Source organism: Podarcis cretensis, assembly GCF_951804945.1.
Source record: "Podarcis cretensis genome assembly, chromosome: 1".
Taxonomy (NCBI): domain Eukaryota; kingdom Metazoa; phylum Chordata; class Lepidosauria; order Squamata; family Lacertidae; genus Podarcis; species Podarcis cretensis.
In genome coordinates this window covers 137,354,664-137,380,388 of record NC_137170.1, presented here as the reverse complement: position 1 = coordinate 137,380,388, position 25,725 = coordinate 137,354,664, and the positions used below count along the sequence as shown (strand labels likewise).

The window sequence follows — 25,725 nt, the reverse complement described above, 5'->3', positions numbered from 1 at the left end:
GATAAACTTTACATAGTTGGTGTTTTCTCTAGACAGCATCTAATGAGAATTTAACCTAGAACAGTGTGATGAGATGTTCTTGGTAATTCCTAAAGAATCACTTTTTGTGGAAAATCTGAAGCTAGAGAAAGGAATATTTTGTGGTCCATTTGCTAGCACACAAGATATTAATGAAAGTATTGTTTAAACGAAGAATTCACTTACTGCAAGTAGTTCTTCTCTTTGTTTCAAAGTCTCTTTGACTTCCATGAACTGAAACTGCAATACAGTATGGGCGTGTTTTTCCCTCTCAAAATCCTACAACGAAAACACATTATATATTTATTATGTGAACCTGTTTAGGAAAAGAAAGCTATTTTTTGCCAAGGATACTGCAGCATTATACCTGTCTCAACATTCCAGATGTTCCTGCTTGCTGATGGGCATCTTCCTTTCTTTGGTAGTTATTATATATAAATTCTGGGGACGCAGGTGGCGCTGTGGGTTAAAGCCTCAGCACCTAGGACTTGCCGATTGAAAGGTCGGCGGTTCGAATCCCTGCGGCGGGGTGCGCTCCCGCTGCTCGGTCCCAGCGCCTGCCAACCTAGCAGTTCGAAAGCACCTCCGGGTGCAAGTAGATAAATAGGGACCGCTTACCAGCGGGAAGGTAAACGGCGTTTCCGTGTGCGGCTCTGGCTCGCCAGAGCAGCGATGTCACGCTGGCCACATGACCCAGAAGTGTCTCCGGACAGCGCTGGCCCCTGGCCTCTTGAGTGAGATGGGCGCACAACCCCAGAGTCTGTCAAGACTGGCCCGTATGGGCAGGGGTACCTTTACCTTTACCTTTTATATATAAATTCTAAATTAGATACCATTAGGCAAGTGGTAAGTCATGGAGAAAGCTTTGGGCTTAAGGCCTGTCTTTCACCATGCATAAAATCCTTAAATTCTAACCTAGACCTACGTGCATAAATGCTTATGTGAGCAAGCTCCACCCATGTGACTCACCCACTATTGAGGGGAAAAGAGGGATCTACTAATTCAGTCATTTACTCACACTGGCTCTGATATATGCGCAAGATTTGCTGCCAATTGGGGGACTGCATACAAAGCTAAGGCTCACTTTCGCAGCACGACACATATTTAATATACATACCATGTGTAAACCCATCATTAATTTAGTATCTGCTCAGAAAAAGGCACCTTTAAAAGGGGCCTCAGAAAAACTAGAGCCATCATAGGGACAATGCAAACAGCACAATCCTAAATATGCTGACTCAGAAGTAAGGGCCTTGGAGAGGTCATTTGGATGCTGCCAATGCAGCAAATACAAGACGGGAGGCAGCAGCCAGGAGCTACTGGTCTCTGCAGTCACAGCAGGTGCTGTGATTCTCTAGTGCTTTTATTTCCCCCAGAGCTGAACTCCATTGTCTCTTGAGACAGATGGAGGCCAACAACAGTTAAGTAAGTTCTAGTGAAGTCAATGGGGCTTTCTTCCAGGTAAGTAGGGTTAGGTTTATAGCCTAAGACTCCTTCTTAAGACTTCTGATGTATCACTACTTACTTTGTTTTTCTCTTCATATTGTCTCTTAGATTCTGCAAGCTGTTCTTCCAGTTCCAACAATGCATCCTTCAAGGTGTCTACTTGATACATGAAATTGGTTTTCTCATTATCTAACTGAGCATTTGATACCATAGCCTTCTTATATTTCTCTTCAACTTCAGCTAGAGAGTCCTAAAGAAAAGAAAAAAGCACAGTGATTAATAAATACTTTTAGTTTACCAACCAAGTCAAAATGCTAGGAAGACTACCTTGTCAATGACTGCATTGACAAGCACTTTATTCTATTTCCCCAACATTTTCTTACCTGTTAATTTTTGCATTTTATGTGCTATTTCATGCAACTTAAAAACTACTTCTGGAAATCTAATGGCATCTATTGTAAATTCCCTCAGATGGTGGTGGACTCTCATTCCTTGGAGGTTTTTAAGTGGAGGTTGGATGGCCAACTGTGATGTATGATCTAGTTGAGATTCCTACATTGCAGAGGGTTGGACTAGATGACCCTCAGGGTCCCTCCCAACTCTTCAAATGATTCTAAGTTTAGCACTCATTTCCCTTGGTGTCACAGTCTCATGCCTAAGCCTACTATAAAGAGATACCAGGAGGTTTAAAAAGCATTCTAAGGGAATAGGGTGGCAGTTGGGAAAGGTCACATTGAAGAACTCTTGAGTTATTGTTTCAGGAATTCCCATACACCCCAAATAGGGCTGTGCGATAAATCGCCACAATAACCCATGATAAGTGTTTCAACAAGGCAATATGCCAGTGAACAAAAGGTGGAGACATGAAGCTTCCCGAGGGTAGGTCAGCTGAACAGATACTTTACAGATACTTGGCAGATAATTTGCAGGCACCTTTGTTTGCTCTCTCCCTCCTCCTGGGCTTCCCAGGTATCTTTCCACTTAGAGCTCAGCTAATTATGCAGAGTCTGCTAACCAGAAAGAACTGGAAAGCACTTCTTTCTTCCCTCACATTCACCCCACCAGTGGAAAAAAGAGAGAGGAGTTCTTATTTTTATTTTCTGGTGGTGTTTACATTGTTAGTTCCCCCCTAAATAGCTTTCCTCCATATCTAAAAGGAAGGGTTTTAATTTTTTTTTTAAAGAAGACTATTTTTGCTTGCTTGCTTGCCTGCCTGCCTGCCTGCCCTACTAAAGGTAAAGGTAAAGGTACCCCTGCCCGTACGGGCCAGTCTTGACAGACTCTGGGGTTGTGCGCCCATCTCACTTAAGAGGCCAGGGGCCAGCGCTGTCCGGAGACACTTCCGGGTCACGTGGCCAGCGTGACATCGCTGCTCTGGCGAGCCAGAGCCGCACACGGAAACGCCGTTTACCTTCCCGCTGGTAAGCGGTCCCTATTTATCTACTTGCACCCGGAGGTGCTTTCGAACTGCTAGGTTGGCAGGTGCTGGGACCGAGCAGCGGGAGCGCACCCCGCCGCAGGGATTCGAACCCCCGACCTTTCGATCGGCAAGCCCTAGGCGCTGAGGCTTTAACCCACAGCGCCACCTGCGTCCCTACTACCCTTTGATAAAAAGGGAGAGGTTGGTGGGATGAGGGCTTTTGTGGGGGTCCTGAGGGGGGGCAGAATGGAGGGGAGAGGATTTAGTTGGTTGTGGTTTCTGGCTTGTGTCACAAGTCAATGGCAGCGAGTCAATGGCAGCCGTGGGCAGCGAGGAAGTTCAGGCAGGGGAAAGTCAGGATTTATGAGGCAAAAATCCCGGCATTGCTCCCCAGTGGAGTCTAGGGAGCTCCCTGCTGTGCTGCTCAAGCCCATGTCTGCCAACTTGAAAGGCGGAGCGGGTGCGACCTGCGACAGCCTCCGTCTCCAGCATGATTTGTGGTTGGTTTCTCCTTAATCTGGAATATTTTTTTGAAGCTTGAGAAACCTTACAACAACTGGGAAAGTCCATCTCCCCCCCCCCCCGTACTCTCTGAAAAGCAGCAACAAATCCTCCCAATTTTTTTGCAATTAATTACTCACCTTTCCTCCAAATGCACCAACCTCCCCTAACAATACTACAGAACTGGAAACTCCCAAAGCCAATTTTTTCTTTCTCCCCAGGGTTGCTAGAACAGAATAGGAAGGTGTGTGTAGTATTTAAATCCCCCCACCTCTCTCAATGAGTCCTGGGCCTCTCTAGGCAATAGAGTTTAACCCTTGGAGTGCCTCACCGGGGGGGGGGGGGGGAGGACAACCTATTTCTAGGTTTGCAGCAAGTAAAACCAAACAAAACACACAACCCTGTGCTTTATCCTTCCAGCACAAAAGCAAGCATTGAGGCTGCAATCCAAGTTGCAAGGGGCAGCGGTATGGGGATGTGGCAGCCATGTAATCCCAGGCTGCAATTGAGTGGCACATGGTTACGCCCTTCTCGCGCCACCCTCCCCGATCCGAGCCTTGCAAGACTGCTTGGGGAGGGTGTCATGGGGACGCAGCAGCCATGCGCCCTTCAATCGAGATGCATGGCTGTCGCGTCCCCACACTGTCCTCCCCAAGCAGCCTTGTAAGGGCTGGGATGCTGGGATGCTGACGCGAGGAGAGTGCAACAGCAATGCTGCTCAGGGCTGGTGTCCTGGCGCTAGGGCCTGGGTACACATGCACAGCCCAGGCAGCTGGCAGACACTCTCTGCTGCTGGAGAGTGTCTCCGGTTTGCTAGTAAACCTGAATTACTGTGTCATGAAACGATGCATGTCTAAAAAGCATGTCACCAAAATGAAAAGTTTGGAAAGCACAGCCTTAGCCGCTACACTGTATCATTATTCAGATTTCTGGGTCTTGTTGCAAATTTTAATGACTGTGGGAGAAATAAAAGTGGAAAGTTGAACAGCATTTCATAAAGAATGCCTGTGCCACAGAAAGACTATGCTGAACCTTAAAAGAACCCAGCCTTACTAAGAATGTAAAAGAATGTAAGTTTACTACCCACCCCTCCCCCACTATCTTCTCCCCCAACCTTAAACTGTATACAACATTAATGGCTCATATCAAATCTAACTGATCTGTAGAAAAGACTCTACAACCTGAAAACCGAGATAATGCTCGTACTTTTTTAAACCCAAGAAAATATTTAATAAAAACTATTTTTTAAAAACCACTCCCTTGAAATTCTGTGGCACAGAATTTCAAAATCAGCATACATGCTTGGGTCTGATTTTAAAATGATTCTCTAGTTCATATTGACCCCCTTTTCACTGAAACTGGCCAAATTCAAACTGTACAGCTCTTCAGAAATGCATGATTTTATGTGAAAGTGTATACCCTTGAAGTAGTAGTATAAAGCATGCAAAAGCTATTTTAAGTGAGTGTGCTGCTTGCTCAGTCTGTTAATGTGCTTTAAGTACCTACGCTGATATGAGCGGAATAATTAGAACTAGAACTTTGTAAGTTCAGGTTGCAATTTCACAACTCTGAAAGAAAACATGCTTGTTAAATCACACTCCATTCTTGTTCCCTCTCTGGATATTTATCCAAGGTTAATCCCACAAGCTCACTCCAGCATAAACTTGTACCTTCATTTCCTTTAGTCCCTGCATGTATTTTCCTTCTACATCCTGAATCTGGTCCTTTAAATCATTGATATCCTGAAGAAAATCGCAAAGCATGGTGTCAAAAAACCCCATTGAGTAATCACTGAAAACCACTGGGTAACCAATGACATTACAAAAATAGAATTTCCTAGTCATTCTTTTTACAAGTCATTCGTTGTGATGAAATATATATCCCTATACCAATTATTTTTGCACGGTAAGACATGAGGGACAGAAGCAAGTCCCTTTACCAGCTTTCACCTCCAACAAGCAGCGTACCTTAATTTCTCTAATAGATGCTTCAGTATCAACCGAGATGGAGGTATCTCCACTGCCTCGCCGGGAAGATGTTCCACCTAGAGAGGCCAGCGTAGCTGCTGACAAGCTTGACACAGTACGAACCCCCTGGAATACAATCAAGGAGTGTTTACAATAAAAGCAGTGTAAGTCTTTGTCATAGAATCTAAGATTTGGAAAGTACCTCAAGATGGGAAATATTCTTAGTTATAAATTTTAAAAAACTGTTGCTTAATTTCAGGATATTCTTTAATGTTTCCCACCTTTCATTATGGAAAACAACAGAGGAAGAGCCTGCTGGATCAGGCCAGTGGCTCATCTAGCCGAGCATCCTGTTCTCCCAGTGGGTGACCAGATGCCTCTAGGAAGCCTCACGGCAGGAGCTGAGCAGCCACTCAGGATTCTAAAGGGCTGTCCCAGGAGGACGGAGCCAGCTTGTTTTCTCCTGCTCTGGAGGGGAGGACCTGAACCAATGGCTTCAAGTTACAAGAAAGGAGATTCCGACTAAACTTCAGGAAGAACTTTCTGACATTAAGAGCTGTTAGACAGTGGAAGAGACTTCCTTGGAACATGGTGAACTCTCCTTCCTTGGAGGTTTTTAAGCAGAGGTTGGGTGGTCACCTGCCATGGATGCTTTGGGACCCCTTTCCAAATCTACAATTCTCTGGTATTCAGGTGAATAGTGCCTCTGACAGAGGAAGCTGAACATAACCTTTTGGCAAGAACTGTAGTCATTGATCGCCTCCTGTTCAGTAATATTTTACTAATCACAAAACTGTTCTTCATGTTTAAAGGCAAACAGAAAAGCTTTGATAAGTTCGTTTAAATTGCACCTGTGACCTGGTTTAGAAGTAACGCTGTCATTTCAGCAAACCATGGTTCATCAGAGTGGGGAAAAGCAATGAGGCGCAACACTCCCCTTCCTCCCTTCAAGCACCTGGCTGGAGAGAAAACTTCCTGGTTTTTTGTTTCCTAGGATGTCCTAACTGAGAATCTGTGGTTTACACATTTCCTACAAATCAGAATCAAGCTGTTCCTGGTTTGCCATTCTGTTCGACTTCAAACACATGCATATCTTCCTTCTTTATTCCTGGCCATGTATCACACCTGCACCTCTAAGCAACAAGTACATGTAATGAGATTAACTCTGAAAGCACAACCTCCAAACTATACTATTCAAACTTATTCTTACAGCAAAAAGTGGGTATATATCCTGAAATATAATAACACCTGGATTTCTGAATACAGCAAGAATAACTAACTATGAATATATCATTGCACATACATGAAGTCAAAAAAGAGTCAATGGCAGAAAATTTAAGAGCTGAAAACCATCAAAACATTTTCAATAGAAACTCCAAAATCCAGTGAATCTTATTTCTGTTCTTCATGATTAGGAGACATTTCTCAATCTATGCCTGTCATTTAATATTGTGCACAGGTACAGTGGTGCCTCGCAAGACGAAATTAATCCGTTCCATGAGGCTCCTTGTATAGTGGTTTTTTCGTCTTGCGAAGCAAGCCCATTGACAGCGTAGCGGATTAGCGCTATTAGCGGTTTAGCGGCTTTTAGCGGATCAGCTGATAAGCGGCTTATCAGCTTAGGAAAAGGGGGAAAAAGGGCGGGGGAACCCGCAGGAACTCGCAAGACATTTCGTCTTGCGAAGCAAGCCCATAGGGAAATTCGTTTTGCGAAGCGCCTCCAAAACGGAAAACCCTTTCGTCTAGCGGGTTTTCCATCTTGCGAGGCGTTCGTCTTGCCGGGCACCACTGTACCTTTCCTTCCACACACAACCATGCTACCCATTCACTCTTACCTTTTCAAAGTCTTTTTCAGGCCTTTCTTCAACCTACAGGTGAGAAAAGAAAGAAACCATAATTGAACCACAAGGACCCATTTTCCCATCATGAGAGTGTCTTCAAACCTTTTCAGCATGACATCACTGGCTGTATACAATCTTGGAGTAAAGGTGGTTATTTACTCCTAAGCAACTAAGCATGGAACTTTTGTTTTGTTTTGTTTACTTCAGAGACTAAAAGGTATCCCTTAAAATTCATCCTCTTTTAAAAGTTTGATTTGGTTTTAAACAGGCCCCGTTGCATCTGTCAGGCACTTGAATAGTGTTCAAATGCTTTAAGTGATGAAAGTACTGAAAGCTTAACATGTGAACAGAAAAGACTGTGTTTACACCACAATGTTCTCCTTTAGCTTTCATGAAAGTGCCAGTTTCCCTCCACACCCACCTGCTGAATATCTTGTTTAAATGTTAGGGTTCATTATTGTTCCACAGGATGTGTACCACTTTAAAAGCCAGGGTGCATATCCTGACATATTTTTTGCAGCTGTGTAGCAGGTGCTGATAAGTCTCTTTAATTAGCTGAATAAGGTGATTACAGTGTTTCTTTTTCCTTAGCATATATTAAACCTTGCAAAGCTCTCTTTGCATCTTTTCAGTGATTCCATCTGTGTGGTCTAATCTGCACGCACCCCAGACATCCGACTCCGAGATTGAGACGTGACTTTCAAGGGAAAGAAACTAATAGTGTGCATCTCACTCTTGGGAGACACACATGAAGTCAGAAGTGAAATACATGAAAGAGCCTGCAACCATCAGCCAGGGAATATCCTGTGTTGCCAGTGTGGCATTGCAAACCCACCAAATCCAGCCAACATGTGTGTAGCAGGTTTGTGGACATAACTGAAGGAATTCCTAAGCAAGTCATTGTTCCTTCTGCAAACAATGTGGAAGCGGCTGCCACTGCTGCTGCCCCCATGTCAGCCAAGGTGTGACTTAAGAAGCTGGAGCAGCTGCTGGTGGACAGACCTCAGTGCATCAAGAATGTCCTGAGCATGGAGGCACTGCTGGACCTCCTGGTCAACCTCAACACAGAGGGCCACTGCGACTTGCTACTCTAGAGGAACAGGTTTGCCTCCAAATTCCTCGCATGGGAATGGACCGTCTGACTATTGAGAGTGATGTGGGCGGACTCCTTATCAATTGTGCCTTGGAAGACTACCTGGAGTAAACATTCATTTTATCGCTGGTGGTAGGCCCAAGAGCTCCATCACCTCCACCTGTCAGGAGCCGGAGTTGGGTCAGGCATAGGTCAGCAACAAAAACATGGGTGTCACTGAAGTTAGTTCTTTATTCAAAGAAACCAAAACAGTACAGGCCTAGTGATCCCAGCAGCTCTTCCCGATAGGTCTTGCTCCAATGAGGCAGCTGGAAAGACTGAAGGCCCCTGCCTGCCCCCTGGCCCCTCCCCTCCGGGGTCTTTCCCAAGCAGCTGCAAACTGTGCCTGTGCAACCAATCTCTGCTCTGTTCACTTCTCTGCATATTCTACAAGGCCAGGGCGGAGAGGAGCTGGTCACAGCAGGAGGGGAAGACTCCCTGGATTCTTCAGCAGCCTCTTGGCCAACCTCCTCTCCAGCCTCTGATTCTGCCTCTGATGCTGGACTGCTCTCTGCCACAGCCTCTTCCTGTTCATGAAACCCTGTTGCCTCTTTTGCTTCTGACACATCCTCCTCTCGGTCTGCTCCTTCTTTTCCCTTTGGCCACTCCTCATCGTCCACCACCACTCCCCTGGCTCTGAGTTTTCTTCCCCTGGGGGTCCCCCCCCCACACCTCTGCATCCAGCCAGTCCATGACACCACCATGGCCTGAGGACCCCAAGCTGGCTCAGCACCTGGTTGAGCTGGCTTAACAACAGGCATGATGAGTCTTTTGTGTGTATTTTAATGAACTGAACAGACCAAAAGATTTTGAATCATGGGTGTGTGTTGTGAACTTAACAGTACTTATCTTACTTTAGTTACTTGCTATTTTGATAATTTTGTTTTATAGAGTCTAAATGTTGTATTGATTTGTTAACCATGTTATATGACTTTTACTGTAATTGTGATGTTCAGCTTATTTGTTAGTTGTTTTGTTTGCTGTTTGATGGGACTAACACAATGTGTTACACCTGGGCATAGGAGCCAACTCCTAGGGGCTGAGGGGTCTTCGCCACCTCCAATGAATATTTGAGGGGACTGGATGCCTGCAAAGTTGATGGGCATTGCTATTAAAATGGTATGTGTGCACCGCATCATGTGACTGATTATGGGGGGGGCAGGGTTTACCTGGGCCCCCTCAATATTTTATTCAGGTTGGCACCCCTGTACCTGGGGCTCACTCTGATGAGTCATTAGAAACTGTACTGTACTTGACAGTATAGGTGCCAGCTGCTAATTGGGACTAGTTGAATAAAGCACATGGCTCCAGGTCTCAAACGGCAGCACTGGCTGACTCTCCACTTCTGGCCACACTTCAAAGTGTTGGTGATAACCTTTAAATTACTGGGCAGCTTGTGACTCAGACACTTGAATATCTGTCGTCTTCCATAAAAGCATATTCAAAGCTACTTGGATTAGACTAATTGAAATAACAGGATTTAAGTTAGCTATCATGACTAACAAGTCCCACTGATATCCTTTGGTCTTTTCAAAACATAACTGCATCCAACCTATTATCACCACCAGAATATATGAACTGACCTGAGAGTGTTAGCATGCAAATTTAGGATGGTATTTGCTGCTAGTCCTATTCAGAGCACACCTGCTGAAGTTAATGGACATGACTAACTTAGCCTCAATAATTTCAGTGAGTCTACTCTGAGGAGAACTTAGCTGAATACCACTCTTAATAAATAAATTGACGTAGAAATGAAATTTTCTTTCAGAAATGTTATTTTCTTGAACATATAAAACTGAAATGGAGTAAACTGACTGCTTGTGAGAAGGCTTCTTGTTCCATTACTGTATTGCTATGCTGTCGATGCTTTTCCCAGCCAAATAACATTTGGTGTGATTTTCAGCATTGCAAGAAGACAAACGGCAATCTCTGCTCTTCCTTGCCTTTGCCTCATGGGCTTCCTATTCTTTCTTTCTTTCTTTCTTTCTTTCTTTCTTTCTTTCTTTCTTTCCAGAGCCCCCCAAAACCCAAATACTACTTTTGAGAAGCTGTTTTACACAGCACTTTCCAGCAGATGGAGCTCTTTGTAATTTAATTCAGCTCAACAGTAGAATTATATGGTACATTTAAGTCAAATCAGGCTGCTATCCTGTGCAGTTACTTTGAAAGACATCTCACTGAGCTCAATGGAAGTTATTTATGAGTAAAAGCCAGTATGATGATTAGAGTGCTGGACTAGGTCCAGGAATCAACACCCCGCCCCCCCCCCCCAGCCATGGAGCTCCCCTGCTGAGCGCAGGCCAGTCACTGTCTCTCACCCAGCCCATGCAGGGTTGTTAGGATAAAATGGGGAGCACACCTTGAGCTCCTTGGAGGAAAGGAGATATAAAAGTGACAAATACGGTAAAAGGAAATGTTCGTTTTAAATTAGATTTCATTGTAGTAAAGAATATGATCCACTTTGCTACACTGCAAGGTGACGTTTTATATTAACCTTTAAGAGTACAATTAGTAAGAATAGCAGGGGTATCATAAACTTCAAAGAATAAACATGAACTACTTGCATAACTATGCAAGGAGAATCTGAGCCGCTTAAGCTTTTATAATGATCATCATCATCATTATTATTTAGAGTGCAATGCAATGGGGAAATAACAGCAGAGATCAGAAGAGACCTGGACACTCTCAGCCTAACCTACATCTCAAGGTTGCTGTGAGGATAAAAGGGGGGCAATGGCATGCATCACTTTGAACTCCTCTCAGCTTCACCTTCCTTACAGGGTTGTTGTGATGATAAAATTGGGGAAAGGACCGTGTATATCAGCTTGAGCTTCTTGGGAGAAAAATAGTGGGGATTTAAAAAAAAAAGTTTTTTGGAATTTTAACTTTTAATTATTTATTTGTTTCTTTTTCTAAACAGTTTACAGTGGGTATAAATGAACAGATACTGTTTTCACCATAGTGGCAGTACCATTCTGGGAAGAACATCAGCCTTTCATGCTCCTCTCCATGTCCCTCTGTCTAGGTAGCTTTGCCTCTTCATTGTTCTGATTTCAGACATTGTGATAAATCGGTATATCACCATGTTTAGCTGCTGATATGTCACAATGCTGAAAACCAGACATTGCCCAGCCCTAGTATAGAGTGCCACTGGGTATTGATCACTTTTACTGCTAAAACAGTGACTACACTGTCTGAAGGTTATATATAAGGCCAGGATGGAGCAGCAGCTTCGTTTTTAAAACATCTGGATCTGCTTGATTCTGTAAGGTACAGCTCTGAGACAATCTTTACAATTCCAGTATTTCAGGATCTTTCAGAAAACATTAATTGCAAATTGCAAAATGTTTTCAAGACACATTCCAGCATCATTACAGACACAAAAAATAAAGACAGCATTATATTCAATTTATAACAAAATATGTAGTTGTGATTTTAAAAAGCCTTTACTACTACACTGTTGCTATTTTAATAGTCTAGGTATATTTTAACTTTCATTGTTTTATGATATGTAAGCTTGGACTGTGAAGTATTTTATCAAGTGACATGTAAGACACTCAGAATAGTTTCAAATGAAACTGTACCAAAGGACAGTCTATGGCTTTGGCTAAAGTGTCTGATGGACTTGATGTACCAGACAAGACTCAACACTGGCACGCACAGTGCCACCCGCATCCCTAAGGCTCATTAACGTATCTTTAATCATTAATTTGCTTGTTGTTGATAATATTAGAATATGGAAAATATTTTTTGAGACAACTGAAGTCTACAAGATAGGGCTGTGGTCTAAACCACAGAGCCTAGGGCTTGCCGATCAGAAGGTCGGTGGTTCGAATCCCCATGAAGGGGTGAGCTCCCGTTGCTTGGTCCCTGCTCCTGCCAACCTAGCAGTTCGAAAGCACGTCAAAGTGCAAGTAGATGAATAGGTACTGCTCCAGCGGGAAGGTAAACAGTGTTTCCGTGCGCTGCTCTGGTTCGCCAGAAGCAGCTTAGTCATGCTGGCCACATGACCCGGAAGCTGTACGCCGGCTCCCTCAGCCAATAAAGTGAGATGAGCACCGCAACCCCAGAGTCGTCTGTAATTGGACCTAACAGTCAGGAGTCCCTTTAAAGGTAAAGGTAAAGGTACCCCTGCCCGTACGGGCCAGTCTTGACAGACTCTGGGGTTGTGCGCCCATCTCACTTAAGAGGCCAGGGGCCAGCGCTGTCCGGAGACACTTCCGGGTCACGTGGCCAGCGTGACATCGCTGCTCTGGCCAGAGCCAGAGCCAGAGCCAGAGCCAGAGCCGCACACGGAAACGCCGTTTACCTTCCCGCTGGTAAGCGGTCCCTATTTATCTACTTGCACCCGGAGGTGCTTTCGAACTGCTAGGTTGGCAGGCGCTGGGACCGAGCAGCGGGAGCGCACCCCGCCGCAGGGATTCGAACCGCTGACCTTTCGATCGGCAAGCCCTAGGCGCTGAGGCTTTAACCCACAGCGCCACCTGCGTCAGTCAGGAGTCCCTTTACCTTTACCTAATTAAGTTTAAGCAATGCTGAACCTAGATCCTTTTCAGATGTTTTATAAAGATCAGTTTCATTTGTTGTGAGACACTAGTGTTGCATGCAGTATTAGGTTGGGGAGAAAAAAGGGGGAAAGAAGAGGAACCTAGGTATATTTTAAAATATACAAAAGCATAACTGTGGCTCCATTGTCTTAAGCAACCTGAAAACCAGTCCTTCCCTACATTGTGGTGTTCTTTTGCTTAAAGTGAAAAGCAGCTACTTATAACCAGAAAACCAAGGAAACATCTTCAACCTGAGTTACAAGCACAGGGCAGCCAACAACAGCAAACACCTATCTTAGCAGAATTTTCATAACATCTAATAAGATTTGGAGAAGAAATTAGAAATAAGAGCCCCAGTTACAGTACAAATGACCTGGTGGTTATTATACTAGTTCAAAAGATGGCCAGTCGCTTTTCAACAGTAAATGAATCAGAACTCATTAATTGCCCATATATTGCAGTGTTCTTGCTTCAGTAGAAATAGCCTTGGGAGACAGAAATAAAGCAATTCAATCAGGTAAAGAGGAAGCAGAAAAGCATGCTCACCACGGGACTTGCACGAGCAGAACTAGCTCTAGAAGAAGCTCGAGATCCTGAGCCGAGGTAGCAACTGTACTCCGAAGGCTGCCCACAAATACCCCAAAAGATTGCGTCAAACAGAGATGAGAAAAAAGAAGCATTAGGATAGTGGAAATCAGACAGATTTGCTAGCATTTCTCATAAGTTAAGAGCAGGATAGCATATGGCTACAGAAAGGCAGAGTAGATGTCCCCATGAAGGAAGTTAATAAACCAACGTAAAACAGATTCACTTAAAAAAACTGAAGCAAAATATTTCTGTAGAATTACATACTACCAGCCAAAATCTATGAGTCATCGCCCGTGTAGTCTAGCGGCAGGTAAGTTTGCAGATATGTGACAGTTGGTGCACTCACACCAGAGTTAAGATTAGATTCCAGTTTAGTCCAATAATTGTTGGAACATTTTGCATATTTTACCTAGAGAAGCAGGAACTTCAGAAACTACCTTTAAGATTGCGTACTCACATTAAATTGCTTCAAATAACCAAATTATGCTCTTGTTACCTCTCAGGTGGACAATAATGATACAAATTAGAGTGTGAAATTTATCAACACTTTTGCCACTAGCTCCAAAATTCAAGAGTTATTTCACATAAACTCAAGGCTTTCTATGTGCCCAGTGGGATTTCTCAACCTAAACAGTCTCCCTCCCCATAGCTTATTACAAACTGCTCCTGAAACTACTTTCAAAAATAATTTACTAACCGGCATCTGGGGAGTCAGAATCTGTGCTAACGTTGTCAATGAAATGTTACCTGGGGTATATTTATTTGTTAACATTTTTATCCTGCCCTTGCTTGCAAGAACTCCGGAAAATATACGTGTTCTCCTACTTTATCCTCTCAGCAACCTTGTGAGGTAGGGTAGGCTGAATTCACAATAATGAATACCAGTGCAACTGATGTGGTATCCACAACGTGGGCAGCAGAACAGAACTGTGTAAATCTACCCCCAAAACAATTATAATTTATGAGCTGGAGAATAAGAATGAGGGTCTTTGCAGATTCACTTCAAGTCTGAACCCAGTGCATAAGCATTAGCAGCACTGACTGGATTTATTCTAGTGGCTGATTAAACTATACTGAAAAATGGGAGTTTTAAAATAATATTCCCATAAAAACACTATTTTTCCATTAAGTAGAGATTGGTAATCAAGGTTACTTTAAAAGTGGGGTACTTTGTGGGATCATAATATCACTTGCCGTAAGATCAGTTGCCAAAAACATTAATGCACTGCACACACATTACATTCCCTATGTATCTTGTGTAATTTAAGAGGACATTTAATGTGAAATATCCCTCACCTTCTAAAATCCACTATGAATTTCATCTCACAGAATGAGACACACAGAGAGAAGATATATTGATGAAACCAATCCAGAACCTTGCTCATCTTTAAGAAGCATTTAATATGATCCAGTGATAATCAATGATAATCCAATCAGAAACTGCCTAAGCATTGATTGGTGCAAGTCCAATATCGTTCAGCTAGAAGCTGGTTGACCATACTGACATTCATTGAACAATATTCCACAGTTATGCATATCATGAGAAAATTAACTCAGAACATGAGAGAGATAATTTCAACAGTATTTCATTTTTAATTAGTATTTTTTAAAAAACAAAAACCAAACTGGTAAGTGAAAATTAGCAAGGGAAAATCCACATCTTCTGCTAATCATTAGTAGAAAGCGTGAGAAAAATAGGATTTAACATTCCACCAAGTGTAGTACTGCAAAATACGTCTGGTCATTTAAGCATTACAATAAAAAATGATTTGTACTTCCAGAGACACTGCATAGAAGGGAAGTATAGTAGGAGGAAGAGGCTCTCATCTGGGGTGTGATTCAAGGTTTCGCATCTTGCCTATGGAATGATCCCTTCTTCTCCCACTGTTTTCCTGAGCCCACAGAGAGCCAATTTCAAGGGGAGGAAGGAGGAAGGAAGAAAGCCCAGCTGCACACATGGAATTCCTTGTGCAGGGTTTCCACTGACTGGGCTTGTTAGCTGAATCCCACCTCTGGCCTTGATCTACATTTAAAACATTGTTTTTATTTAAAGATGATAAACTGCAATTCAGATTTAAATAAAATAGTTCACATTGCCTGTATTCCTGTGATTCTCCAAATCACACAATTGTTATCTATTCCTACTTCCATTAAACCAAAGTTTGTTATATCCATGCTGGCGAACTGTGGTTTAAGCGAGTTCCTCAAACCAATATTGCAAACTACAATTTGATCCTGGCTTGCAGTTCTAGTTTGGAGCACTTGCTCAAGCCACAGTTTCTAGTTTAGGAATAACAGCAACGTAACTTCATTCACTCTAGATGGAGTAAAACAGGAAGCAATGATTAAAGCCCCACATATGAGGGGAGCAAGGAGTGTCTAAAGCAGTTCAGCCAACTTTCACACAACCTGCAGGCTGCAGTACATTCTCCTGCACTCTTCTAACTGAATACCAAGGGGAACTGAACACTGTTGAACACTGCCGACTGATACCACTCTGACTTATTTTTCCTCTGTATAAATAAACAGGTTTAACAGCCTTGCTGCAAACCATAGTTTGGAGCAGTGGTGCCAAACAGTTTTGGGCACTGCCCCCTTGGTTCCATAAACTCAACCCCAGTGCCCTCTAGCTGACCGTATAAAAAGTATTATTCAGAATAGTGGTTTGCATAATCCACAAGGAAAGTTATGACACAACAGCATTCAAAACAGTAGCAATTAATTGCACACTTCAATTATGGTTGTCATATTTTAAAGAGCAATATGTCCTCTTTTCCCAGGAAACATCCTCTTTTTCATGGGTAGAGTTGTCATAGCGATCCAGTTAAAAGTAGAAGTCATCAAATGTGTCCTCTTTTTTGCTCTTCAAAATATGGCAACCCATCAAAATTCAGTTAAAACCATTTAGTTCAATTAATTCTACAAAACTGTTGAATGTGATCTGATGCCAGCTTTTCAAAATCTGATACTCATTTGCACCTCCAGTGCTTCCCTGCCACCCACTTGACTCTAAGCACTCCCCTAGGTAATCCCACTGATTTAAGGACTATCAATATACTTTGGGAATGATTTGTGTTCTTATGTACCGTATTGGCCCAAATATAAGTGGCACCTGCAAATAAGCCGCATCTTTAAAATTCAAGGGGGAAAAGGAAAAAGTACAATACCAGAATAGAAGCCTTAAAATTCCACAGGCACTCACACCCGTAAATGGCGAATGTAGAAGAAAATCCTATGGGTACTAGAGAGGACCCACAAGTGGGTGAAACACCTGTTCGTAGCACTGTAAATGCAAATAAAAAAATCAATACAGTGGGACCTCAGTTGTCAGTCTTAATGCATTTTGGAAGCCCATTCAGCTTCTGAAACATTCAACAACCAAGGCTCAGTGGGGCAGCCAAAGAGAAATGTGATCCAAGGGAAAAGGGAGAGAGGAGGGGAGGCTGAGGAGGGGTGGTCCCCCAAATCTCTCGTGGGGGGGGGAGTGGCTGAGATCCGGGTTCATCCCACCTCACCTCATGAAGGGGACGAGTCATCGAAGGCAGGGAGGGGAAGGAAGGGCGCACCTCCGTGCACCTCCATGGAAAGAGATGGGGCAGAGTCATGATTCTGCTTCCAAAAGCTGGGAGCCTCCCTCTTGAATTCCTGGCCAGGCTTTTGGGCTCCTGCTCTGCCCCTAAGGAGACAGAGGGAGGCAGGGATCCGGGATTGTGGAAACTCACGTCCAAAAAGAACCTGCGGGGGTGTGGAAGGAAGATTGAGAGGAGAGCCCATCTTACCCCCTGCCCCCACCCTGTCCTAAAAACAGAAATGGTTGGTGCGCAAAAGCGCATTTTGGTAAGGTTGTGAATTTAAGCTGCACTTTAACTTTTTACGGTTGGAATTTGGAAAAGAAGTGTGGCTTAAATTCGGGCCAATACGGTAGCTGCCTTGTTTGATGCTTTCTGGGTGTCCCATAATCATATTATAAAGTTGTTGTGTTCTAGGTTATAAATCAAGAACCACTAGGAGTTGTTTCTTTTTGTTTTCCAATGTGTTTCCTATTAATAATAATAATAAATGGTGTGGCACAAGCCATTTTTTATTCTGAAAGTGTGGCCCAGAGAAAAAAGTTTGAGAACCACTGCTTTAGACAAAAGGATCCTTGACAGAAATTATCACCAGGGTCAAGTCCTCCTTCCTCTACTCATCTCCTTTGTGTGCCTGTTTCAACATTTTAGTCCTGTTTTGTTTAAACCAGAGTTCTCTGTTATGAACAAAAAAAAGGGGGGGGGACTCTAGTTTTAAAAGACAAAGACTTGGGAAGCATCAAATGTCTTTTGGAAAACTGTTTATCTGTCTTAATTTTATTGTTGTACACTGCAATGGCATTTGTTAATGCTTATCAAAGTGTGGAAGTCAGGTATGGGGTAAGAGAGAAGTATGTGGGTCAAACACTCATTCTCAGCTTACTGAACCAGGCCTGTTATATCTGAAAGGGCTCATTGTATCTTATGAGCACCATTTGACACACAAGGAACAGCATTTAGATCTAAACAGGAAGTACCTATTATTTCAGGTAGTTACAGAAAGTGGTCTTTTTAGAAAACATTGCAGGCAACCAGTGCTACACAAGCTACTACAACAGAATATGTTTTAGTACAAAACAAACGAGGCCAGCACAAAAATGTGGAAACCATCTTACAGGACGTGAACTAGAGGCACTATACCGACGATTCCCACTGTTAAAGTTCTCATCATACAGAGATGCCTACAATTAAAAAACAGAGTCAGAACAGTATTGGTAGATTTGGGAGGTTCAAAATACAGCAAGGTGCAAAATAAAAGAGACAAGGAAATGGAAAGGAAGAAACAAAATAAATGTCAGTATCTCCTACAGTGCAGTGCAAGCCGCATGCAAGGGAAGGATGCTGAAAACCCCCTGCAAACTAGTCGGAACGCATGCAGAATTAAAGTGAGGGATCCCACTCTTCACATCAGGAATGTTGCTGGGCACCTTGTGCTCCAGCTGCGTCTCTTCTAAACTCAGTACCCTGTAGGTATTGAACAACAATTCCTAAATGAATGGAAATCCTTTTACACAATTTCAAGTTTGAAACAGTTTCAGAGGGAAAGAAACAAAGATTGCTTGGCTCACTGGTAGATTCCTGCATAAAACTGAATAGAAGGCAGAAGAGGTCAGGTTGGAGGCAGCATGAAGAGCAAATAAAGGTACCATGAGGGGATGGAAGCAGGAAGATGGTCTTGAATGCAACCTGAACTGAGGAGCCTAAGCTGAGTGGTAGCTAGGCCTATTGAGGTTGCCTTACCGCAATATTTGCAGACTGGCTCCTTTCAACTCATATATTCAAAACAGGATCATTGTCAGTGTTGATTATTTATTTTTACTGATTCAAAGCCTAAGGGCTTTGTGTGGGCAGCAACATGTTTAAATAGGCTTCTGTACCGAAAGACTTAAGGATACACATAAACGCACTCTCTCTCTCTCCTCCTTCAAGTAACTGCCTTCTCCGCTCCCAATTGTGGTGAGAATAAATTAAGAGTGTGGAAATTACAAACTCCATCCATAAAAAAAAAAAAACAGTGACAGGTAAGCATAATGCAGGAATGAATGAATGAACACAGTACTACGAGCAGCAACAATGCACTACAACTTAGAGAGTTCGGCTTTCCTTGCAGGGTACCCAGTGATCAGTTTCTGTGCCTATCAAACTTATTTAATAACATCAGGAGCAAGTTACTAGAAACATTATGGCTGCTGAATTAACCTTAAACACAGTGCTTCCCCCCCAAAGAAAAATAAGTGCCGGAACTCACCATGAAGTTGTCACAGTAAGTTGCTGGGTAACTTGGGGCAGATGCTGGTTTGGCAACAGCTGCATTCACTGCCCCGGGAGGTGCTAAAAACTAAGGCAAGCTGTTTCCCTAGCTGGTTCAAGGATCACATCTGGTTCTGGTGCAGGTCAAAGAAATGTGCCCTCAGTCTCTTAGATTTAGGCATCCACTAGACCAGCTTGGAAGGGCCCATGTGCAAACGGGTGTGCATGCAGGCAATGGCAGAGACCTGCTTGGAAAGCTTAAAGCCCACCGCCACTCCATGGGAGACATATTGAAGAAAAGGAAATACAAATTGGCCCCAGCTCATAGCATGGCTAGGAGCAGCTAGGAGCGAGGTGGAGTCATAGTCTTTTATAAAGTGTAGACTTGCATATGCTGGCCAGTTTCTGTCTTGACTTGAAATGTTCATTTGGGCTTCTCAGAAGTATGTAAAGGCAAGCAGCAGGCGGGCGGGGGGTACCGACCCACAATGGTGCACACCTGAGAGGTGCCAGAAATGTGCTCCAGCTGAAACACACACACCCCAGTGCTTAAACATTAAACTTTGTAGAAGCCTCATAGATCTGTAAAGTTTATAGATACCAGCCGTTTTATTTCAATGCCAGCTTTCAGAACCATTATCCTATTTTCAGCCTACAGTTTTTCCACTACTGCTCTATTTCACAAATGGGCAGAAGACCTAAACTACTTTGGACATGGCAGTATTGAAAGTAGTGAGTTGTTACAGGGCAGCCAATTCCATATGGATAAAAACAATAGTTCTGAAGCAAACGAAGAATGCTGCCTTTAAAAAAAAAAGTGTGTGAGAGTCCTAGCAGGCATTACCTGAGAAGAGTCGTGTGTGTGTGTGTGTGTGTGTGTGTGTGTGTGTGACCCCAAAATGACACCTGCCACAATCTTCTGCTCCATGAGTTGCAGGTATTGTTAGTAAATAAGAGGAGTTAGTCACTTAACCTAATCAATTAGATCTTATAGTACTAGTTAAGTATTATTTCTCTTTTGTGACTTGTAATTTAAATAGAGCAACTTCATTTAATTATTAAAATAGCCTGAATATTTCAGCCTGTTTGTAGTATATTTTGCTAAATTTGACTGCTTGGTTACATAATTTTAGTATTTGATTTGCCTTTAGGGTAAATTTACATACCACACTCAAAGAGTGAGCTAAGCTCTCTGCTGTCATCATTCCTTCACTGTTTGCTGATTTATTGCCAAGATTCCTTGGTATTATGCTGAACTGGTGCCCTTTTATGATGCATAAATGCAACAGGAGTTGTCTTGAGGCATTTGGAAGTATCAGGATATGCAAGGGGATAAAGCCATTGAAATGACTAGTATTTAATTGCTCAGAAATACTAGGTTCAAAACTGAATTACAGATGTTTCCCCATATTTGTTTTAAATGAATTCTTGCTCATGATCTGAGAAGCCAGTTTCTGGGCTTTTGTTCATGGCCCCCTCCTTCCTGCACCAGAGAAAAGGCTGCACTTTTCTAGGAGAAAATAAGTGATGGCAGAAGCTGCTTGATGAGGGCTGCTACAAATCTGGTCTGCACCCATTCATACATTATGGAAATAATCAAGTCTGCCCATTCAAATTAGCTATAAAAGTGACAACATAAAAACCTATCTTAAGCTTTAGCAAGGAAAATTAAAATGTTGTTTGTGCATGTTCAAATAAAATAGATAGATAGATAGATAGATAGATAGATAGATAGATAGATAGATAAATAAATAAATAAAATAAAATATGCTTCTGGCCACAACCTTCATAGTTAATATGAACACACAGAAGATTACTGTGTGGTAGATGGCACTTTAAATTCCAAATATTACACTCTTATGTAACTCTCTTAAAAACTTTCCCATTACAGTGGTACCTTGGGTTAAGTACTTAATTCGTTTCGGAGGTCCGTTCTTAACCTGAAACTGTTCTTAACCTGAAGCGTATGTAACCTGAGGTACCACTGTATACGTGAATATGTTTGACAATTAAGTTGTGTTTAAATTAGGGCTGCCATTGCTTGAAGAGGGAAAAAAGGGCATCCCCAGCTGTTGCCAGTCCAAGCTGGGGAAAGAGGCACATGGGCACACAGGGCTGTCGTCGCAACTGTGTGCCTCTTTCCCCAGCTCGGGCTGGCAGCAGCCGCGGCATACAGAGCAGCCCGTGCCCAAACCTGAGCTGCCAGCACCTGAGCCACCCACACCCAAACCTGCACCTGACTCCGAGCCTGCACCACCCAAGCCAAAAAGCCAACTAAATATATTTTAAAAACCCAGAAAACCCTGGAAATTTCCTTTAAAATGTAAAAATCTCCTTGGATGGGCACGTTGGCCCACCAAAGAGGACATATCTGGGATTTCCGGACGTATGGCAACCCTAGTTTAAATTGTAGCACAAAGGAACAGCAGAAGTGGCAGGGAAGTACCATTTTTGCGGAGAGGTGGTGGAAGTAGAAGCTAACATACTATGTGGAATATTGAGGGGGATCCGCACCCTCCTTGAAATTTTTTTGGGGAAGCCCTCAGCCCACTGTCCTCCCCCATGGCACCCCTGGTTAGGAACTAGGGGATTTTCCCCCAATGCATTTTCCAAAATTTAATACATACATTTTCCAAAATTTAATACATATATTTAATACATACATGCATCAATTCTCTTCATCTCATTTCTCCAGACTTCCCTATCCATCCCTCTATGGCTTTCAGCTTGGTCCTTGTTACACTTCATATCCTTTTGATTCTATCCTAAGTGTTATTTACTGCTGCTCATGTATCTATCCCTACTTGGATATTTTTTTCCTGGCTGTTGTACCTCTTTAAATATTCTCCAAACTATTTCCACTTTTTCCTCACCAATCTCTCATCATGATTCCTTATCATTAGGATTTAACATTCCACTGAGTGCAGTACTGCAAAAAAAGGTCTGGTCATAAAACATTACAGTCAAACATGATTTGAACTGCCACAGAGACACTGCATGGAAGGCACAAATATAGCAGGAGGAAGAGGGTCTAATCTGGGGTGTGCTTCAAGGTTTTACAGCTTGCCTATGAAATGACCCCCCTCCCACCCCCACCCCCCACTGTTATTTTGTTGGGACATCCCAACAATTTTAGCCTTTTTTTCTTTAAATGCAAAAGCTATGATGTTGTCTCTTTTTTCTTTTTTAACATTACATTGTAATGTACCACCCAGCAGCTGGAAAACAGGCACAATTAGCAGACAGAAGTATTGTTAGCAGTTTCACAAGCAGCAACCGCAGGATTCTAGTGGGAGGGAAAGGGAAGATGAGCAGAACAGAGCTGACAGACACACCAAAGGCAAATGTGCATTCCATTCATAGAGATCACATGCTCAATGCACAGCACAAGTGACATGAACTGCAACAAGAAGATGTTTCTAAGATGTAACAGAACATGGTCAACATATGTGACATATGAAACAGATTCTACACAAAGGGAGAGCAAGAACCAACCCTGTAGCTTCTGGCTTCACTGTACAACAAGGAGGGCTGAGAACGACAAGGAACACAATCTGTTTTTAACGCACTTAGAAAATGAAGGGAGAAGGGAAATCTACTGCTTGTTCACTGTGGAATTCCTTGTGCTGCTATCAGTTACTACAATATATATGCTGTAGTGCAAGGTAAATCAGAATATGGCAGAGGTTGCCATTTCTGCTTCAATGGTCAAAAAGTCAAAGCCAAGTAAGAGTTAGATGGCAAGGTGAGCAACCTTATGCATATTACATACAGGAAGGGAGGATACTATTGCAAAAGCACAACACAATAATTGGGATGCAGACATTAATCACAGAGCATGAATTAAAACATCTAGGTACAAGAGACAAAAACAGCTACGATACTCCGGCTTCCGTCTCAGCTACAATACTGTAATGGCAAAGGAAGCTACCTTGACAACAAACATAAGAGGTAAACACATCAACTTATTGGGACGCAGCTTTAAAAAATAATGGAACATTTGTAAGTAATGCAAATCTATATTTCTGGGGGGGAAACAACACACAAAAAAAAACACTGAACTATTAAGAAAGTAGATTGATAAAACTAGCTATAAACCACCATGCAAAAGTAGCTTAATTAGAAAATTGGAGGAGACATTTTCATAGAAGGCAAACATGTAGAAGTATCTCATAGAACATACAAAATTGTAGGGGCGGGGGGACACACACTCTCACACACTACATGCAGGAAGGAAAAAACCAGAACTCTGACCAGGAAAAATACATGTTAGTTTCTGCATGCAAATTAGGCAAATTCAACCCCAGTGAAGGCTGTAAGGCTTTTAAATCAGTGATTTCTTTTTTTTGGGGGGGGGAGGTATTGCAGGAATTTTTAAATCTATTCTATACACTGTACAATCAATTTTTTGCTGATAAAATGCAGGTACAATTAAAACATTTATCTCTTACTTCCCTCAGTGGCTTTCAGAATTGCTAAGGCAAATATGATGAGATCAAAAGGATGACTAAATGATTAAAAATGAATAAATGATTCAGGACAGAGGTAGGACAGAGTCGTATGCTGTCTGGAAACTAGCATTATATTTTACCTTTTTCAAGCAGAAGTGGAAATAAAGATTTAAAAGGAAAACCAAGACGGCAGAGGGCCTTCTTGGTAGTGGCACCCTCCCCTGTGAAATGCCCTCTTGTCAGATGTCAATGAGATAAAGAATTACACAACTTTTAGAAGACATCTGAAGGCAGTCCTGTATCGGGAGCTTTTTAATGCTTGATTTACCGTATTTTATTATGTTTTAGATATGCTGTAAGCCACCCAGAATGACTAGGGAAACCCAGCCAGATGGGCAGGGTATCAATATAATAATAATACAGTAAAACTAACCTTGAGAATATTGGAGGTAAACAAAAGTATATGGAATCACTCATTTATTATAGCCTCTTAAATTAACAGGCTGAGGTTATACTGCCCAGGGGTAACTCAAATGTTCAACAAAAATGGCAGGGAGGAAAACTGACAGACCCGGTTTCCATTTTGGGAAGAAGGTTGGGATTTGGAAGGAAAACCACTGCAAGGTAGACTAAGGTCAGAGTAGCAGGAAGCCTGAATAAATATAAAAAGTTTTAAAAACAAGAATGAAGAAGATGTCATTTATTCCAAATCAGAGTCCTCAGTGAATATACTATCTGCTGTACCCAGACTGTGGGATCAGAAAGCATTTCGAATACCATGTTGCCCAAAACAATATTCTTGTGGAGTAAATAACTATCATTCTGTTGGATAAGGCGGTGTCTATTTCAGAAAAGAAAGATGCCTGTGTTTTAAATGCTGTTCCATGTAAAAGAATAACAAAAGTTTTTATCTACTCTAGTTTTCAGTACAGGGAACACCTATAATTTACTTTATTATCTTCTCTCTTTGAGCTCTTTGAGCATCTAGTTCATTTCAAGATGCAATTCTGAAACATAAAGAATGCAGGACGATATATAAACTATTGCTTATTATCAAGTTATTTCTATTTAGACAAAAACCATGCAACCATGAGTTCAGTAATATAGGCATTATGGGTACTCACCAACTTTCCTCTAAAAAATAGTCTTGCCTTATCCAGGCATTGAGTCGTTCCTATCTTTCTAGCTATGAAACAGAACTAGACTGGTAAGAAAAGAGGCTTGCCTCCACTACCTGAACACTCCTTTAAGTAGGTAGGACAAACCAGAAAATTAGGATGAGCGACACACCCATTGCAGCTGAGAGAAGAAAAGTCATCCCAGCCTTGTTTGAAGAGTACACATCCACCTTTTCTTAGTTTTATTTTGGGAAGCAATATGCCAATGGCAGAATGGATCTCAAAAGGTTCAGTTGTCAGAATAAACACTGAATTAATTGGTAAACCTCCAAAGATAGAATATATTCACTATAAAGCATTCTTGTTTCTCCAATCATTCCATAGAAACAATGGTATTAACCCTTTATGTTTTATAGAAAGGATACCCTGCTCACACCCAGTGGTGGATTCATTGATATGCAAAGTTTGTACTTGCTTGACATAAGGCAGTCTTCCCCAAACTGGGGCCCTTCAGATGTTTTGGACTAAAGCTTCCACCAGCCCCAGTCAACATAACCAACGGTCAAGGATGACAGGAGGGGGAGACCTCCAGGTTGGGGAAGGTTGGTGCAAGAGGTGTAAGTCAATTAAGGGGTCATTGTTCAGAACTAACTTCCTGAAATACTATTTCCTATGCATTCCTTCAGAACAATCTTCCGAGAGTGGAAAGGGTACAAATTCATTTATTTAAACTAAACTTTCCCCCAAATTAGGTCTATTTCATTTTGAGATTCCTGCATTGCAGGGGCTTGAACTAGAAGGCCCTTAGGGCCCCTTCCAACTCTCTGATTCTGTGATTCACATAGCAACTTGGTTTCCCTTTTCTGATTCTTGGTTA

At 42.4% G+C, this 25,725-nt stretch overlaps 1 protein-coding gene and 1 long non-coding RNA gene across 20 annotated transcripts in view; one reads left to right on the top strand and one right to left on the bottom strand.

Annotated features, from left to right (window-relative positions):
• Positions 1-25,725, bottom strand: part of LRRFIP1 (LRR binding FLII interacting protein 1) — a 104,942-nt gene that overhangs the window by 22,800 nt on the left and 56,417 nt on the right. For 7 of the 19 annotated variants that reach the window (XM_079976398.1, XM_079976384.1, XM_079976399.1 and 4 more), the window contains 8 exons: positions 24,302-24,382; positions 18,145-18,210; positions 13,419-13,496; positions 7,188-7,220; positions 5,353-5,478; positions 5,056-5,127; positions 1,544-1,714; positions 205-297 (listed from right to left, as the gene is read on the bottom strand). In XM_079976398.1, coding sequence (XP_079832524.1) covers positions 205-297; positions 1,544-1,714; positions 5,056-5,127; positions 5,353-5,478; positions 7,188-7,220; positions 13,419-13,496; positions 18,145-18,210; positions 24,302-24,382 — 720 coding nt within the window. The remainder of the gene's footprint in view (positions 1-204; positions 298-1,543; positions 1,715-5,055; positions 5,128-5,352; positions 5,479-7,187; positions 7,221-13,418; positions 13,497-18,144; positions 18,211-24,301; positions 24,383-25,725) is intronic. The other 12 variants (XM_079976389.1, XM_079976392.1, XM_079976385.1 and 9 more) reach the window with 5 other exon arrangements.
• LOC307220187 overlaps positions 1-25,725 on the top strand; it is a 130,675-nt gene that overhangs the window by 88,952 nt on the left and 15,998 nt on the right. The window lies entirely within an intron of this gene.